The sequence below is a fragment of the Pan troglodytes genome, chromosome 12, assembly GCF_028858775.2.
Source record: "Pan troglodytes isolate AG18354 chromosome 12, NHGRI_mPanTro3-v2.0_pri, whole genome shotgun sequence".
Classification (NCBI taxonomy): domain Eukaryota; kingdom Metazoa; phylum Chordata; class Mammalia; order Primates; family Hominidae; genus Pan; species Pan troglodytes.
Window position 1 is genome coordinate 75235163 of NC_072410.2, and position 19523 is coordinate 75254685.

A 19523-nucleotide genomic window follows, 5' to 3' on the forward strand; every position below is an offset into this window, starting at 1 on the left:
CATCTCAAAAAAATAAAACAACAACAAAAAAAGAAACTGGTAGAAATAAATCGCATGAGAAGTTAGGCAAGCGTAGACCCCAGACAAACAGCATCAACAAACTTGAGTGTGTGTTAGAAATGCAAATTCCCCAGCCCTACTCCAGATCTGAAGAATCTGATTCTGGGCTTAGAGCCATGGCAATTTGTTCCCGTGGACATTCTGATACCTGCTTAAATTTGAGACACATAATATGAAGGCAAGATTATAGCAATTTAGAAGAAGAATGCTGACCACAAATGACAAAATTAACTGCAGCATTTCAGCAGAGGTTTTTTTTTTTTTTTTTTTGAGATGGAGTCTCACTCAGTGACCCAGCTAGAGTGCAGTGGCATGATCTCGGCTCAATGCAACCTCCGTCTCCTGGGTTCAAGCAATTCTCTTGCCTCAGCCTCCCAAATAGCTGGGATTACAGGCATGCACCACCACACCCAGCTAATTTTTCTATTTTTAGTAGAGACAGGGTTTCACCATGTTGGCTAGGCTGGTCTTGAACTCCTGACCTCAGGTGATCCACCCGCCTTGGTCCCCTAAAATGCTAGGATTACAGGTGTGAACCACCACGCCCGACCTCAGCAGAGCTTTGCCTGGGCTCTGGGTCCCTTCAAGGGAATACAGGTAGGTGACACTGAAAAGCTCAATACTCTTCCCACACCAGATCAATACCAGTCCCTAATAGGGACTAGGCTCTATTATACTCACAGTTTTTGTTAACCATCAAAAACACCTTTACATGTTTCTATTTAAAGCAATGTTTACAAATAACTCTGCCCTATCAAAGGCAAGACCACATCCTCAGACAGGCAGGAATAAAACACATTCGGCTTCCAGATGTCTCAGAACAATATTTCTGTCTCCCATTGATCTGAAAGTTGAACACCTAAAATCATTCCACTAATAGCAGCACTATAGAGGAAACAATAGCCAAAATGTAAGTTTTCCTAAACGGGATGACGACACAACTTTTTTGGGTTTCTTAACCTACAAGTAAATGGAAAAGACAGCTCTAAGACTGCTCTATCACTGACACAGAATAGACTAGAATATGGAAACATTTATACCTACACACGTGCACACCCATGCACTTTTAAAATCCAGAGGGCATAGAGCAAATGGGATTTAGCTTCTTTAAACCTCAGTTAATGATCCAGTAAAAATACATCAACATCACATACGGCAAGTATTAACTCAAACCACAAATACTAAGAAAAATGCAGTTAGGGCCGGGCATGGTGGCTCACGCCTATAATCCCAGCACTTTGGGAGGCAGACGCAGGTGGATCATCTGAGGTCAGGAGTTTGGGACAAGCCTGACCAACACAGAGAAACCCTGTCTCTACTAAAAATACAAAAATTAGCTGGGCGTGGTGGCACATGACTGTAATCCCAGATAACTGGGAGGCTGAGGCAGAAGAATGGCTTGAACTCGGGAGGCAGAGGTTGCAGTGAGCAGAGATCGTGCCACTGCACTCCAGCCTGGGCGACAATGGCAAAACTCCGTCTCAAAAAAAAAGAAAGAAAGGAAAAGAAAAGAAAAATGCGGCTAGGGGCAGTGGCCCATGTCTATAATCTCAGCACTCTGGGAGGCTGAGGCAGGAGGACTGCTTAAGCCCAGAAGTTTAAGACCAGCCTAGACAACAAGCAAGACCTCATCTCTACAAATAATTTAAAAATCAGCCAGGTGTGGTGATGCACATCTATGGTTCCAACTACTTGGGAGGCTGAAGTGGGAGGATCACTTGAGCCCAGATTCAAGGCTGCAGTGAACCATGATCACACCACTGCACTCCACCCTGGGTGACAGAATAAAACTCTGTCTCAATTTTTTAAAAGGGTGGGGGATTACTCCTGTAATCCCAGCACTTTGGGAGGCCGAGGTGGGCTGATCACCTGAGGCTGGGAGTTTGACACCAGCCTGACCAACATGGAGAAACCCCATCTCTACTAAAAATACAAAATTAGCCGGGCTTGGTGGCGTATTCCTGTAATTCCAGCTACTTGGGAGGCTGAGGCAGGAGAATCGCTTGAACCCAGGAGGCGGAGGTTGAGGTGAGCCGAGATAGCGCCATTGCACTCCAGCCTTGTCAAAAAGAGTGAAACTCCGTCTCAAAAAAAAAAAAAAAAAAGGAATGCAAAGAATCTAACAACTAGCAAACCAAACGGTTACCCTAATATGAATAATGCAAGCGTATATTCCTGCATGACCATTTTAACAGGGAATTTAACTTAGAAAAATTTCAAAATATTATTTTTAAAGTCCTGCAACTTAAAAACACTATATTCAGGCTGGGCATGGTGGCTCACACCTGTAATCCCAGCACTTGGGAGGCCGAGGCAGACGGATCACCTGAGGTCAGGAGTTCGAGACCAGCCTGGCCAATATGGTGAGATCCCGTCTCTACCAAAAATACAAAACTTAGCCGGGTTTGGTGGCAGGTGCCTATAATCCCAGCTACTCGGGAGGCTAAGGCAGGAGAATCGCTTGAACCCAGGAGGCAGAGGTTGCAGTGAGCCAAGATCGCGCCATTGCACATCAGCCTGGGGACAAGAGTGAGACTTCATCTCAAAAACAAAAACAAAACAAACAAAAAAAACCCACTATATTCAACGGGCTCACCACAGTAAACCTGTAAACTTTTTCATATAAACAAATTTTTAACAGATACAAAACAAAACATTAACATTACATAAACTGTGCTTTAAAATTCACTTTCATGTAAGGATATTTTCAACTATTTCACAAACTGTTCTTACTTTACATGTAATTATCATTCAAAATTGTTAAAGACATGAGATATAGATCAGTTAAACCCTAGATGTTCCCAATTAACAAGAAATTTTAGAAGTAAATAGTATTTAGAGTCCTGGTTAACTTTTTAGTTATATTCGACAACTATTTAGGAGATGCACACCTATTCTAACCTCCTCCTGCAAAGAACTCTCTACATGGAAAAGAAACAGAAGTGGCCCGGCATGGTGGCTTATACTGAAACTCCAGCATTTTGGGAGGCTAAGACTGAGGCCGGAGGATAGCTTGAGGCCAGCATTTTAAGACCAGCTTGGGCAACACGGCGAGAGCTCATCTCTATAAAAAAGTTTTTTTTAAATTAGCCAGGCATGGTGGTACACACCTGTATTTACACCTACTAAGGCTAAGGCAGGAGGATTACTTGAATCCAGGAATTTGAGGGGTTAGTGAACTATGATAGTGTCACTGCACTTAAGCCTGGGTAACAGAGGGAAACCCTGTCTCAAAAGAAAAACAAGAAAATAAACAAAATGAAAGTTTTCTTGTGTGTCCTATGTTTACCTCTAACTTCTCTTTCCGTTTCCAGTGACTGTAATTTTCCTTCTCTTTGAAAATAAAACGCAGTTGCATTTACGAAATTATGAAGTTGTTCATTTATGAGATTGTCTTTAACCAGGACAGTTATGCCCAATATTCATTTTCTCTGCTAATAATCTTTATTTCATCTACTGAAACAGTTGCTATTTTTTTAAAAATCCTTTTCCCATCTGTCACTTAATATTACATCCACTGTCCACAAAGGTGCTACAATTAGATACTAAAAAGAAAAATCTACAAACTTTCTTAATGTGGCCTTTGCTTTTTAAAAATATCTACTGCTTAAATTAAAAAGTATATTGCATACCTGATCCATATCTAAAGTTGTTTCTATCATTTCCTGAAACTTGGAGAAGTCAGAACGAAGATCAGTAAGAGGAGTCACAAAAACGGCCAACAATAATTTCTGGTGTTTTCCTAAAAGAAAGTAGTAAAACAAACAAATAAAAAGATCTCATTTTACGAATACAAATCATAAAAATCTGACTGAGATAAACAAGCATCATTTGATCCAAAAGGTACAAATAGTACAGTAGGTCTCCAAAGTTACTATTTACTCAGGTGTTTTAATTCAAATTGTTTCGTACTCAATTTATTTTATAGAAAGGGAGATGATGTAGCACTCAAAGCTTCCCACTAATAATACATTACCTCGTCTGTAAACCCAACAAGTAATATAGATGCAGAAACATGACATTAATTATGACTAAATGAATTTCATTTCTTATAGATTTAATAGCCCAAAGTCATTAAAATAAAACCTCTAGCTTACCTCATATTCCTAATTTTCATTAATGACAGTGTTCCAATTAACAGGTTAAATCAAGCCAAGTTTTTACACAATGGAACTGTGCTTGATGGTATTTAAGGGTACATGATGGGGAGGCCGGACATGATGGCTCATGCCTATAATCCCAGCACTTTGGGAGGCTGAGGTGGGCAGATCACTTGAGTTCAGGAGTTTGAGACCAGCCTGGCCAACAAGGTGAAACCTCATCTCTGCTAAAAATACAAAAGTTAGCCAGGCATGGTAACATAGGCTTATAATCTCAGCTACTCAGGAGGGTGAAGCAAGAGAATTGCTTGAACGCAGGAGGTGGAGGTTGCAGTTAGCCCAAGATCACACTACTGCCCGCCAGCCTGGGCAACAGAGAGCGAGATTCTATCTCAAAAAAAAAAAAAAAAAAAAAAAGAGTACATGCTGGGGAATCATGTATGAAGGAGTAAGTGAAGCAATGAGTATATAGTGTGAAAAAGCAGGACTAGAGACCTGGGTAGCAATCCCAGCTCTGCTACCTACTGGCTCTGTTATCTGGAGCATGATACTTTGAGCCTCCTTTTCCCTTTTTGTACGAAGGAATAATAACAATAGCTACCCAGAAAATAATAAATGAGATAACTATACACAATACTTGTATAGTCCTTTACACTTAACAGAAGCTGAACAATTACTTTGTATTACTACTGGTATAACACAAGGATTTTTTTTTCTAATCGCCAATAAATTCCCTTCGAAGAATTCTGCAAGTGATATCTAACACACTACATTTCACTCCAAAACAATAGTTCCCAAACTTCTCCAGAAATTTTAGCAGCTACTGAAAAAACGGTGAAAAGCTACTATGAAGTCAGCAAAATTGTTTTAAGAATTCATGTTTTATTATTAATCACAAAAGCATCTATACATATTTAGAAAATAGTACATACGTGTGAAGCACTATTTAGACAGAATATAAACAACACTTTGCCCACATAATGTCTGTTGTGCTACAATGCCTAGTTCTTTATTCCAAATTAGCTCATGCACTATTGGTAAATAAGGGAATTGTGGTAGCAAAATTCAGAGGTGGCATTGGTTTATGAATGGTTTTTTTTCTAGCCCATTAATGTTTTAAAGGGATCAAGGTTAAGCTCTCACACAATTAAGAGTAAGCCTTAGCAGTGAAGACCTCAGAGTAGTTGGCTTAACAGCCACTGTACTTTCCACTCACTATGTTAAGATATGTGGGAAAGCTCAAGGATACAAAACATTTGCCAGTGTTTTCAAAAAAGAAAGAAAAAAAAAAAACGAATTGAATTTCATACCATGGTTCAGATTTTTAATTCTGATGAAACTAGCCTCTATTAGAAGCAAATGCCCTCAAGGACCTACATCTCACAGGAGAAAACAAGAGCCACAAATCTAAGGCTTCAAAGAGTTGGCTAATGCTGGTGTTTGGGTGCAAATGCCAGGAAGGCCACAGTTTTTATTACAGTCTGTTACGCTTCTGTTAGAAGCGGTTTTTAAAATTTCACGTATTTTCAGGTCTGCCTCAACCCTGTTTTTTCCATAAGCTGTTATTTTTCTATCACATGACTGAAGAAGGTTTTCCAAGAATCCATACTGCGTAAGTATCTGTATGAACTTCAGAACCTATGTCACCCTCAACATGTCCTCTGGCTCCTCAAGCACATGAGCCCACTTTGCTGCAGCCCTTCTCAGTTTATAAACTTCCTTATGAGTTCACCTGCTCCCTTATCCTCCAAGCTTTCACTAGCATCTTAAATTCCATCCCTTCCTTGTAACTTGTACTAACCCCCAGTTGCCAATTTCCAACTAGACTTTGTAAAGCTACATTCTCCACTAGTGATCACAGGCTTTCGAAAGCCCTACAGTCTTAACCCAAGGACTCCTGGTATTCATAGTAGTATATAAACATAGAAGAAAATTCCAGTTTTATTTTCTCTAGCCTCTAGCTGAAATTTAGCATTTGCTTTCATTATTAATGTAGGCAATAAGCCATGGCAGTTATTACCAGTACCTGTGTCTTTGTTACCAGCCTGGCCGACAGAGCGACATTCTGTCTCAAAAAAAAAAAAAGAGCTTTTGCATGGCAAAAGGAACAGTCAGCAGAAGGAAATAGACAAAAACAGACAACCCACAGAGTGGGAAAAAAATCTTCACAATCTATAAATCTGACAAAGGACTAATAACCAGAATCTACAACGAGCTCAAACAAACTAGCAAGAAAAAAAACAAACAATTCTATCAAAAAATGGGCTAAGGACATGAATAGACAATTCTCAAGAAGATATACAAATGGCAAACAAACATAAAAAAATGCTCAACATCACTAATGATCAGGGAAATGCAAATCAAAACCACAATGCAATACCACCTTACTCCTGCAAGAATGGCCATAATCAAAAAACCAAAAATAGATGTTGGTGTGGATGCAGTGAACAGGGAACACTTCTACACTTCTGGTGGGAATGTAAAGCAGTATAACCACTAAGGAAAACAGTGTGGAGATTCCTTAAAAGTAGAACTACCAGTTGATCCAGCAATCCCACTACTGGGTATCTACCCAGGGGAAAAGATATCATTATACAAAAAAGATACTTGCACACGCATGTTTATAGCAGCACAATTCACAATTGCAAAAACGTGAAACCAACCCAAATGCCCATGAATCAACAAGTAGATAAAGAAACTGTGGTATGTATATATATGTATATATATATGTGTGTCTGCATATGTGTATACATATGTGTGTATATACGTATATATGTATATATACGTATATACGTGTACATATACACGTGTATACGTGTACATATACACACACATATATACATATATGCAGACACACATATATATACATACCACATATATACATATATATACATACCACACATATATACACACATATATACATATATATACACATACCACATATATATATACACATACCACATATATATACCACATATATATACATACCACATATATATACACATACCACATATATAGGTGTATATATATGTATATGTGTATATATACACACACACACATATACATATATACACATACATATATATATACGTGTATATATATGTATATGTGTGTATATATATGTATATATACACACACACACAATGGAATACTACTCATCCATAAAAAGGAATGGATTGGCCAGGCTCAGTGGCTCACGCCTGTAATCCCAACATCGAGGTGGGTGGATCACGAGGTCAGGAGTTCAACACCAGCCTAGCCAACATGGTGAAACCCCATCTCTACTAAAAATACACAAATTAGCCAGGCGTGGCATTGGGCGCCTATAATCTCAGCTACTCAGGAAGCTGAGGCAGGAGAATGGCTTGAACCCAGGAGGCAGAAGGTGCAGTGAGCCAAGATGGCATCACTGCACTCCAGCCTGGGAAATAGAGCAAGACTCCGTCTCAAAAAAAAAAAAATTAACACTGGTTACTCTGCTACAGTTAAACTGGGAGTTGACTTCTTTTTACATTATTACCTTTATAATTAAAAGAAAAAATATGGGGTCAGCAGCAGTGGCTCACACCATAATCCCAGCACTTTGGGAGGCCAAGGCAGGCGGATCGCTTCAGGCCAAGAGTTTGAGGCCAGCCTGGACAACATGGCGAAACTCCACCTCTACTGAAAATACAAAAATTAGCCGGGCATCGTGGCACGGACCTGTAATTCCAGCTACTCGGGAGGCTAAGGCACGAGAATCATCTGAACCCAGAGACCAAGGTTGCAGTGAATTGAGATTGCACCACTGCACTCCAGCCTGGGTGATACAGCAAGACTCTTGTCTCAAAAATAAAATAAAATAAAATAAAAAATAGAGGAGCTAAACAATGGGTACACATGGACATACAGAGAGAATTAACAGATACTGGGAACTCCAAAAGGGCAGAGGCAGAGAGAGGGATGAGAATTGAAAAATTACCACCTATTGGGTACAATGTTCATGGGCACAACAGAAGTCCAAAACTCACCATTACACAACATATCCATGGGACAAACCTGCACATATACCCCGAATCTATAAAAATAAAATAATAAGGCTGGGAGCAGTGGCTTACACCTGTAATCCTAGCACTTTGGGAGGCCAACGCAGGCAGACTGCCTGAGCTCAGAAGTTCCAGACCAGCCTGGGCAACACGGTGAAACTCCATCTCTACTAAAAATACAAAAAACTAGCCAGGCGTGGTGGCATGTGCCTGTAGTCCCAGCTACTGGGGAGGCTGAGGCAGGATAACTGCTTGAACCCAGGAGGCAGAGGTTGCAGCAAGCTGAGATAGCGCCACTGCACTCCAGCCTGGGCAACAAACCGAGACTCCATCGCCAAAAAAATAAAAAGCAAGACATAAATAGCCTGGCCTAGAAACCAGTTTTAGAAAATTACTCACAGAAAAAGAAAAAAAAAAAAATCAAAACACCAGAGAAGTACACAGACCTTTAAAGTTTCTGCATAATAATTTCCTGGAATATTAAAATAAAAATAGATGTTAGCTAAATATCAATTATAATAGGTAACTGTAACTATTTAAATTGTCAAAAAGCCGGCCGGCATGGAGGCTCACGCCTGTACCCACAGCACTTTGGGAGGCTGACACAGGAGGATCACGAGGTCAGGAGTTCAAGACCAGCCTGACCAACATGGTGAAACCCCATCTCTACTAAAAATACAAAAATCAGCCGTGGTGGTGGCGCACACCTGTAATCCTAGCTACTCAGGAGGCTGAGGCAGAAGTGCTTGAACCCTTGAACCCGGGAGGTGGAGGCTGCAGTGAGCCGAGATCATGCCACTGCACTCCAGCCTGGGAGACAGAGCAAGACTCCGTCTCAAAAAAAAAAAAAAGTCAAAAAATGTCAAACATCCTCAGGAGGTTGAGGCAAGAGGATTCCTTGAGCTCAGGAGTTCAAGACCAGCCTAGGTAATATAGCAAGGCCCCATCTCAAAAAAAAAAAGTAAAAAGTCAAACAATATTAGTTAAATTATGGCAACTGACAATTAGTACTATATACATTATCACCCTATCAATATTTTCTATTAGACTTTTGAATACAGCCAGTTCTGCTATATAATGCAACGTATGTATTCCTAAAAATCAGAACACTATGCAGTAAAAACCAGAGCCGTCTGGGTGTGGTAGGACACACCTGTAATCCCAGCACTTTGGGAGGTGAAGGCGGGCTGATTGCTTGAGCTAAGGAGTTCCAAAGCAGCCTGGCAACATGGAAAAACTGTCTCTACAAAAGTATAAAAAGGTGGGCAAAGGCTCACGCCTGCAGTCCCAGCTACTTGGGAGGCTGAGGTGGGAGGATAGCTTGAGGTGGGAGGATAGCTTAAGCTGGGAGGCCAAGGCTGCAGAAAGCCGAGACCACACCACTGCACTCTAGCCTGGGGAACACAGCGAGACCATTTCAAAAAAAACAACAACAAAAAACCGTGCTTATGAGAAAACTGGAGTTCAAGCCACAACTCTCAGAACCTTCACCAGTGACACGTTAAAAAAAATAAAGACAGGAACCTCATAAAAGTAGTAGCACAGTTTTATACATGTGAAATGGTTAAGAAATACACAACTATTACAATAAATAAGTCACCCTGCAAAACATCTGCGGTTTGCTTGTGGAGTGGCCTTCTTTTTTTTTTTTTTTTTTTTTTTTTTTGAGATGGACTCTCGCTCTGTCGCCCAGGCTGGAGTGCAGTGGCGCAATCTTGGCTCACTGCAAGCTCTGCCTCCCGGGTTCACACCATTCTCCTGCCTCGACCTCCCGAGTAGCTGGGACCACAAATGCCCACCACCACGCCCGGCTAGGTTTTTCTATTTTTTTTTAGTAGAGACAGGGTTTCACCGTGTTAGCCAGGATGGTCTTGATCTCCTGACCTCATGATCCACCCGCCTCGGCCTCCCAAAGTGCTGGGATTACAGGCGTGAGCCACAGTGGAGTAGACTTCTAAAGGGCTGCAGCTTCTGAGTTACTGCAGAATGGTCAAAGGAATACTGTCTGAAATGGGTGGCAAAGTTGTAATACCAGATGTGAATGGGTATGGTTCATAACACATACAGGAAAATAAGGTAGGTATTTGAAGAGCATGTGTATGTGTATCTTTTGTATATATCTACACTGCTGAGTTCAGCTGGATGCATTTTTCTGCATTCACCTAGTGTTTCCTAGGGATTTGTGCATAAGCAAACTCAAAATTTACATTATGCTCAAATTGTTCCCTAATATACCACCCACATTGGAACAAATCTGTTTTTAAAACAAGTGTTACAGCGGAACTGACTGTGTATAATTTGGTTTAAAGACTGAAACAACCTATATCAAAACAATAATGACTACATCTGGATGGCATGATAATGATCTACAAAGAACTTATATTGCTTTTATAAACTGATGAAGATGAGATTTAAAGAACATATTTCCAACATACAAAATCCAACCAAACCTTAAATAGTAGCCTTCATAGGCTAAGGGTTTTTTAAAAAGGCTAAGTAACGCAGATTCTTTTTATCATCTCCCTTTGCAGAAATGCCAAATAAATCACTTTTATATTCTTATTCTCCATTTAGAAGGAAAGCACACAATCAGGTAAAAAATGTGATTATTATACTAATGTACTGTTATTTAGGGTCAAGGGCAATGGAGATAAACACTTCTACTCTGCATGAGAAGAACAGAGAAGCTCACAGAAAAGGTGACATTTGAGTTCAATCTTGGAAAAATGAGTAGGGGTTCATCACATGGACAAGGACATTAAAGACAGGAAAACACACATAGAAGCATAAAAAGGCATGGCATGTCTGGAGACTAGCAGTACTATACTGAGAGAGAAGGTGTAGGTGAGGGAGTGTGGGGGAAGCTGAACAGGGAAGCAATGGCCAAGCCACGTGAAGAAATGGGGCCGTGTCCTGAAGATTATGGGAAGCAATTAATGTGTTCTGAACTAAAGAGGTAATGTGCTCTGAATTGATGACATGACCAGATGAGCTAACAAAGACTACTACCAGTTCAATGAAGAAGATGCACAGACCATGGGGGGCAGGGGAATAGCAAATGTGAGGTACTTAAGGAGTGTATTAAACAGAAACAGATGATAACTGGGTATCAGGAAAGGGAAGGGTTATGCATCTCAGTATTGTAGCTGTTATAATAAAATTCATCAATAAAAAAATCTGAGGCTGGGAGCAGTGGCTCATGCCTATAACCCTGTACTTCGGGAGGACAAGGTGGGCAGATTGCTTGAGCCCAAGAGTTCGAGACCAGCCTGGCAACATGATGAAACCCCCATCTCTACAAAAAACCTTAAAAAATTAGTTGGGAATGATGGTGCATGCCTGTAGTCCCAGCTACTTGGCAGACTGAGGTAAGAGGAACACTTGAGCTGAGCCCAGGAGGTCAAGGCTCCAGCACTCCAGCCTGGGTGACAGAGTGAAACCCTGTCTCAAAAAAAAATAAAGATACCTCGGTAAATTGTTTTAAGCACTATCAGAAATTTGCCCTAACCGTAGAATATTGTTATTTTAAGTTTTGTCCCAGCTTTTTTAGTTTTAAGAGACATAAGGAATATGGGAGGCCAAGTATACCTTTTCGGAAATTAGCTATCTCTTAGTGGAGAAAGATTTAAAAGAGCCGTAATCACTCAATGTGAATCTACTTTCTAAACGGCTGCTGCCCTCTACTGTCTCTCTGAATTCACTTTATTTATTTATTTATTTATTTATTTATTTGTCAGGAATAACATTAAGCTTAGAGTTAATCAAAAACCAAAAAAACACAAGATAGCAAGAGAGCATACTCAATTTATAGCAATATATTAATATATTAAGAAAAAGAAAAACTTTTAAGCCATGATTTTGCTTTTAAACATAGTACCTTTGGTCTATTTTCTTGTAAAGAAACTTGGGAGACTAATTGCAAAATTAGTCTCACTTTTTACTTTCTCCTTGCAGTCAGTATGGTAAAGAGCTATACTGAGTTCTGCAAAATGCCACTGTTTTTTTGTTTTATTTTGTTTTTTTAAAACCTCACAGAGATCCTTTAGGGAGTTCCTAATGACCAGGGTACACCTAAAATTCAACAAATTTCAAACATATTGTGTAAAAGAAAAGAACACAGCTCTGAGCATAACACATGGAAAGCAGATTTTCCCCTGTAACATTTTCCAGGCTAAGCCACTTCAAACACCTAAACTGGACATCAGCTGCAAGACCTATAATGTGAAGCATCTGATTTAGATAATGTTATGATCACCATAGGTCTATATAACTTAAACCTAACACCAGAAAAGTAGGAAATTGTTGACTTGTTGCAAACTGTCATCAAGTATATTAGACTGTGCCTCTACAGGGAGGTTGGGGAAGGATGCCAAGTTACCCTCAACCCCAATCCCTAACTTCCTTAATTATCCCAGGTAGTGAGAAAGATCACCCAAGGAATGTGTAGAGCAGTACTTCTTACCTTCTAGGGGGAGAGGAGGGTATTTACATACGTTTTTTGTTTCTTCCCTCTCTACCAGGAAAGACATATATCCCTTGGGATATCTGATGAAAGTTACAAATTCCCAGCCTGGCCAACATAATGAAACCCTGTCTCTACTAAAAATACAAAATTAGCCAGGTATGGTAGCACATGCCTGTAATTCCAGGTACTTGGGAGCCTGAGGCAGGAGAATCACTTGAACCAGGAGGCAGAAGTTACAGTGAGCCGAGATCACACCACTGCACTCCACCCTGAGCCACAGAGACTCCCTCTCAAAAAATAGAAAGTTACAAATCCTTTCCCCAGAAAATATACACATACACAAAATGTTGCACAAACTTTCAGGAAGCCTCTAAGAACTCATTCAAAGAATCCCAGCTTAGACGAGCACAATGGCTCAAATCTATCCCAGCACTTTGGGAGGCCCAGGCAGGCAGATCACTTGGAAGACAAGAGTTCGAGACCAGCCTGGCCAACATGGTGAAACCCCCATCTCTACTAAAAATACAAAAATTAGCCAGGCGTGGTGGCATATGCCTGCAATCCCAGCTACACAGGAGGCTGAGGCACAAGAATCGCTTGAACCCAGAAGGCGGAGGTTGGAGTGAGCTGAGATCGCACCACTGCACTCCAGCCTGGGCAACAAAGTGAGACTCTGTCTCCACAAAAGAAAAAAAAAAAAATCCCAGCTTTTCCTGTTATTAAGTGAAATGGGAGCCAAGAATAGAATTTGATAAGGTAAAGGAAGACTTAAGAAAGCTAAAAACAAGGATAAAGAGAAATAACCCATGGAACAAAAAGAAAACCAAGAATACAAAAATGTTTAACATAACCTTAGGAGAGTTTCAAGGCTGGGCATGGTGGCTCACGCCTGTAATCCTAGCACTTTGGGAGGTCCGAGGCGGGTGGATCATGAGGTCAGGAGTTCAAGACCAGCCTGGCCAACGTAGTGAAACCCCATCTCTACTAAAAAAATACAAAAAATTAGCCAGGCATGGTGGTGGGCACCTGTAATCCTAGCTACTCGGGAGGCTGAGGCAGGAGAATCGCTTGAACCTGGGAGGTGGAGGTTGCAGTGAGCCGAGATTGTGCCACTGCACTCCAGCCTGGGTGACAGAGCAAGACTCCATCTCAAAAAAAAAAAAAAAAAAAAAAGAGTTTCAAGATCAAAATTTTCAAGATCAGTGAACTTTCATTAAAGACTATACCAAGGCTGGGCGCAGTGGCTCACACCTGTAATCCCAGCACTTTGGGAGGCAGAGGTGTGTGGATCACCTCAGGTCGGGAGTTCGAGACCAGCCTGACCAACATCGAGAAACCCCATCTCTACTAAAAATACAAAATTAGCCAGGTGTGGTGGCAGGTGCCTGTAATCCAGCTACTTGGGAGGCTGAAGCAGGAGAAACGCTTGAACCTGGGGAGGCATAGGTTGCGGTGAGCCGGTATCACGCCATTGTACTCCAGCCTGGGCAACAAGGGCAAAACTCTGTCTCAAAAAAACAAAAAACAAAAAAAAAAAAAAAAAAGAAAAAAGCGGGGGGACTATACCGCATTCACTGGATTTATCAAAAAATAAAGGTCACCTAGCAAACGCCATTTCAGTACTGTGGTCAGGGCTGGAAACCAGATGAATGAATGCAAGATGGGAAGTGCACGCTTTCAGAAACCCAGCTGGGAGTGGAAAGAGGGAGAGAGATATATTAATAGATGGTACTGGAAGAGGACCCAGGAACAAGGGTGCTTTTTTTAAAAATAGATGTATGCATCTAAAAATACGCAGCGGTAAAGAGCCAGTAAAGAATAAAAGCAAGTAGAAAGTAAGGAGTAAGAAGTGCGGGTGGGATGATGGGGGAAAAAAATTAAGAGAGTTCCTAATTTAAGGCCAATACTCCCTCTTGAAAATAAAAAGGATATTATTTACTATGCGATGGTAAAGATATATAGAAAAAAAATGATCAAACAGCTGATTTAAATGGTGAGAGTGAATTGTTTAGATAGCCTATCTTCATAATTGTACCCTTGTTCCATCCCTAATACTGGTCAATCACCTTCTGTTTCTAGCTGGTCCTACTGGAATAAAACAAGAGGTTATGGAATCAGAAAAGCACAGCAGTAGAAGACACTCATTCACAGAATGGAGAAATAGAGGCACAAGGGGGATACATGGCTGCCTACACCACACTAAAAGAGTATGAAAACAGCAAAGTATAAAGACTCATTTTCTTTTTTTTTGAGATGGAGAGTTTCGCTCTTGTTGCCCAGACTGGAGTGCAACGGCACGATCTCTGCTCACCGCAACCTCCGCCTCCCGGGTTCAGGCAATTCTCCTGCCTCAGCCTCCCGAATAGCTGGGATTACAGGCATGCGCCACCATGCCCCGCTAATTTTGTATTTTTAGTACAAATGGGGTTTCTCCATATTGGTCAGGCTGGTCTCGAATGCCCAACCTCAGGTGATCTGCCCGTCTCGGCCTCCCAAAGTGCTGGGATTACAGGCTTGAGCCACTGTGCCCAGCCAGTAAAGACTCTTTTTTTTTTGTTGCCCAAGCTGGAGCACAGTGGTGTGATCTCAGCTCACTGCAACCTCCACCTCCTGGGTTCAAGCGATTCTCCTGCCTCAGCTGCCTGAGAAGCTGGGACTACAGGTGCGCACCACCATGTCAGCTAATTTTTTGTATTTTTAGTAGAGACAGGGTTTCACCATGTTAGCCAGAATGGTCTTGATCTCCTAACCTCATGATCCACCTGCCTCGGCCTCCCAAAGTGCTGGGATTACAAACGTGCCCGGCCAAGTCTCATTTTCTTTAATTCTGCTTTGTTGGAAGTAAATGCAGGTGCTCTAAGTTTTATCAGTCTAAAGAGAAGCTTTGACTACACTAGGAATACTTTTTATAACACAGTACTTTGAGAAAATAAGCACTTAGCTACCTCTTGCACTAGATAAGGGAAAAGGTTTCTATAAAATTTAAATCTATAATTATCTTATATCTTGTCATCATAAAGTTGTATTTCTTTAAGTCTGTCTACAAAGGAACAACGAAGCTTCCCCATAATATCAAAAGGTATGTTTTAATAGTTCTAAGTGATCATGATTAAGTAAAATTTTAAGATGCTTTATGTTAAAAAAATTTTTTTTTAATTACTTTGGATCCCACATTGCCTAAAAATTTTTTTTAAAAGTAAAAAATGCTTTATGTATTAGACATAACAACAATATAATTACTAAAATTACTGGAGAAACATGGTTAAAGTTTAAAACTATGCTTATTAGAGCAAGGTGATTTTATCTACCAATATTGTACTAATATGTGTCTTTGCTCACTTTACTCTGGTAACTTCACTTTGAATTCAACTGTTAGAGACCACCAAGACTCTCTATCTTAACTCTCTCTCATAGGTGTGCTGTGTGAGTTAATTCCAACAATTCTATTATTAGCCTGTACTGTTTTGTTAAAGTTCCTGCATGGCAATGACCCCTGATCAAGGCATGAAAAATACTGATTGAATGGTGTTGTTTTGTATTTGTGGGTCAGGGGATATTTAGGTGGTTTATTTATCAGCATTGTTTAATGTGATTGATGAGTTGCACTTGGTCTCAATGAGGCTCTTCCTCTGACCTCCACTGAAGACGCTAGAGAACAGGAACATGTCCGCTTGACAAGAAAAATATTAAAAGGTCCAGTGAAGACTCTATTTTGGGCTCCTAGGTTCCAAGGTGTCCTGTGCACACATCCTGCTCTGAGAGAGAAAATGCACCCCACCACAGACTTTACACAACAAAGGAAAACTGGAACTTGCACCTGAACTCTCTGGATGACTTGCTATGACAGCCTTTGACTGTGAGGCATATCCTTACCATAATCCTGCTACTGGATTGTATCCTTCTCCTGTAATAAACTGTAGATGCATAACCATTGCCATTCTAGGCCCTGTGAGTCTTCCTTGGCAATCAAACCCTTTTTCACTGCCTCTGTCAGTGCAATAGGCCTTAATCACAAACCAGTAACTCTAACATTCATTTCCAAAAAGCAAAAATTTCTAAGCTGTCTCATGTCTCTTGGCTTCTGCCATGAAGCTAAGAGTCAATACAAACCTGTTATTAGAAGTCTGAACATGGCCAGGCTCTGTGGCTCACGCCTGTACTCCCAGCACTTTGGGAGGCCGAGGCAGGTGGATCACCTGAGATTGGGAGTTCCAGACGAACCTGGCCAACATGGTAAAACTAAAAGTACAAAAATTAGCCGGGCATGGTGGCACATGCCTGTAATCCCAGCCACTCAGGAAGCTGAGGCAGGAGAATCGCTTGAACCCAGGAGGCAGAGGTTGCAGTGAGCTGAGATTGTGCCACTGCACTCTAGCCTTGGCAACGGAGCAAGACTCCTTCTCAAAAAAAAGAAATCTGAATGTGTCCTAAGATACACCACCAACTTTATGAGGACAGCACATTGCCAAGTATATATTGTATGAGTTGAAGGAAAACAAAAAAACAAAATCATTTGTTACCTTCATGTTTTTCCAGAGCCTGTATAACATTAGGTAGTTGATTTATACCCTGATAGAGTCGGTAACAATCTTGTAAGTTTGCTGCTTGTCTTTGAAACTTCTTGGCAAGTCGGTTAAGATCTGGGAATCGACGAAGTAAATCTTCTTGTAAAGTCTGCCTCAATTCTGCATCTTCTACAAAAGCTTCCACTAAATTCAATCTGAAATAAATTAACTTGAATTAATGTAAAATATTTTAGTATAAAATTAAAATTTGTCAACTAAGCACGTAAGTCTCAACTAAATCAGCTCAAAATTCCATTTAAGAAGCTTGAATCTGCTGGGCGCGGTGGCTCACACCTGTAATCCCAGCACTTTGAGAGGACGAGGCAGGCAGATCACCTGAGGTAGGGAGTTCGAGACTGGCCTGACCAACATGGAGAAACCCTGTCTGTACAAAAAATACAAAATTAGCCGGGCATGGTGGCTCATGCCTGTGATCCCAGCTACTTGGGAGGCTGAGGCAGGAGAATCGCTTAAACCCGGGAAGCAGAGGTTGTGGTGCACTGAGATCATGCCATGGCACTCCAGCCTGGGCAACAAGAGCAAGACTCTGTCTCCAAAAAAAAAAAAAAAAAAAAGCAGCAGCCTGAATCTAGGCTAGGTGCAGTGGCTCACGCCTATAATCCCAGCATTTTGGGAAGCCACAGTGGGCAGATCTCAAGGTCAGAAGTTTGAGACCAGCCTGGCCAGCCAGCATGGTGAAACCCTGTCTCTACTAAAAATACAAAAAAATTAGCTGGGCATGGTGGCGCACGCCTGTAACCCCGGCTACTCGGGAGGCTGAGGCAGGAGAATTGCTTGAACCCAGGAGGCGGAGGTTGCAGTGAGCCGAGATAGCGCCACTGTACTCCAGCCTGAGCAACAGAGCAAGACTCTGTCTCAAACAAACAAAAAAAAAAGACAGAAAGAAGCTTGAATCCTGAATCTATTCTGAAACGTTAGCTTTTTTAGAAGGTGGAAAGCTCTGTAAGACTGTGAGGCAAACATTTCCTGATTAGCTAAGAGTCAAATTAATGTTTAATTAAGCAGTATCATAAGACACTGACATATACCCAATTTTGTTTGACTTTTATCAAACAGACATGCCTTAAATAAAAGAAAGAATTTCATTACTGGGACATTGTTACAGACACGCTGTTGCACATGTAAATAGTGATGTTTAACGAAACAGAATTACAGTTCAAGAATGTTGCCAAATCCAGTACTTAGTGTATCTCTTATACATTTTTAGAATGCTTTCTAAAATTACCTCTTGACAGTACAAAGCCAAAAACTGTTAATTAAAAAACTAAAATAATTTTACTGCTTCCCAAAGTCAATAAAATCTCAGCTTGTTTCAAGAACGACAGAATATGTAGTTCATACTGCTTCTGTAAGTTATTGGAAATCAGTGACTTTTCATTTTTTTCAGTGTAACCACAGCAAGAAATGTCTTTACATCACAATCCAGCACATACATACATAGATCTATGATTAAAATAGGTTTCACAAATCAATACTTACTACTCTAATTATGTGATACACTCTATTTTCTTTTTTTCTTTCTTTCTTTTTTTTTTTTTTTGAAATAGTCTTGCTCTGTCGCCGAGGCTGGAGTGCAGTGGTGCAATCTCGGCTCACTGCAACCTCCAGCTCCCGGGTTCAAGTGATTCTCGTGCCTCAGCCTCCTGAGTAGCTGGGACTAGAGACGCATGCCACCACACCCCGCTAATTTTTTGTACTATTAGTAGAGACGGGGTTTCACCATGTTAGAGCCAGGAAGGTCTCGATCTTCTGACCTTGTGACCTGCCAGCCTCGCCTCCCAAAGTGCTGGGATTACAGGCGTGAGCCCACTCTGCTATTTTCTATTGTATTTAATTCTTCAAAAATGCTCTGTCACCTACTAATTTAACGACCCACTACTGGGTCACACCTTGCAGTTTGAAAAACAATGTTGAAGATGTTACTAAAGTAATAGCTGAAAGGTAAATTACTGAAGCTGAAAGGTAAACTAACAATCGAAGGTGGGAAAATGTTCCTACATATTTTACACATCTCTAAGTACAGTTTTAGAGAAGCTTTTCTGGAGGCCATAGGCATTACAGATGACTCAAGGTTCAGAATGCTATGAGATGAGCAACGATCTTCCTTATGTTTATAAACGATGTGACAGTAAACTAAACCTCAAATTACACAGGTATAGAAAGGAAACAAATCTGCTTTCTAAATTGAGTAGCTGGGACTACAGGTGCCTGCCACCACACCCGGCTAATTTTTTTGTATTTTTAGTAGAGACGGGGTTTCACCATGTTAGCCAGGATGGTCTCGATC

General features: G+C 40.8%; 1 protein-coding gene across 2 annotated transcripts in view; it reads right to left on the minus strand.

Annotated features, from left to right (window-relative positions):
• Nucleotides 1–19523, minus strand: part of MSH2 (mutS homolog 2) — a 130239-nt gene that overhangs the window by 85769 nt on the left and 24947 nt on the right. For both annotated transcript variants that reach the window (XM_054677834.2, XM_016948497.4), the window contains exons 7-8: nucleotides 17171–17370; nucleotides 3693–3802 (exon numbers count right to left, since the gene is read on the minus strand). In XM_054677834.2, the coding sequence (XP_054533809.1) occupies nucleotides 3693–3802; nucleotides 17171–17370 (310 nt within the window). The remainder of the gene's footprint in view (nucleotides 1–3692; nucleotides 3803–17170; nucleotides 17371–19523) is intronic.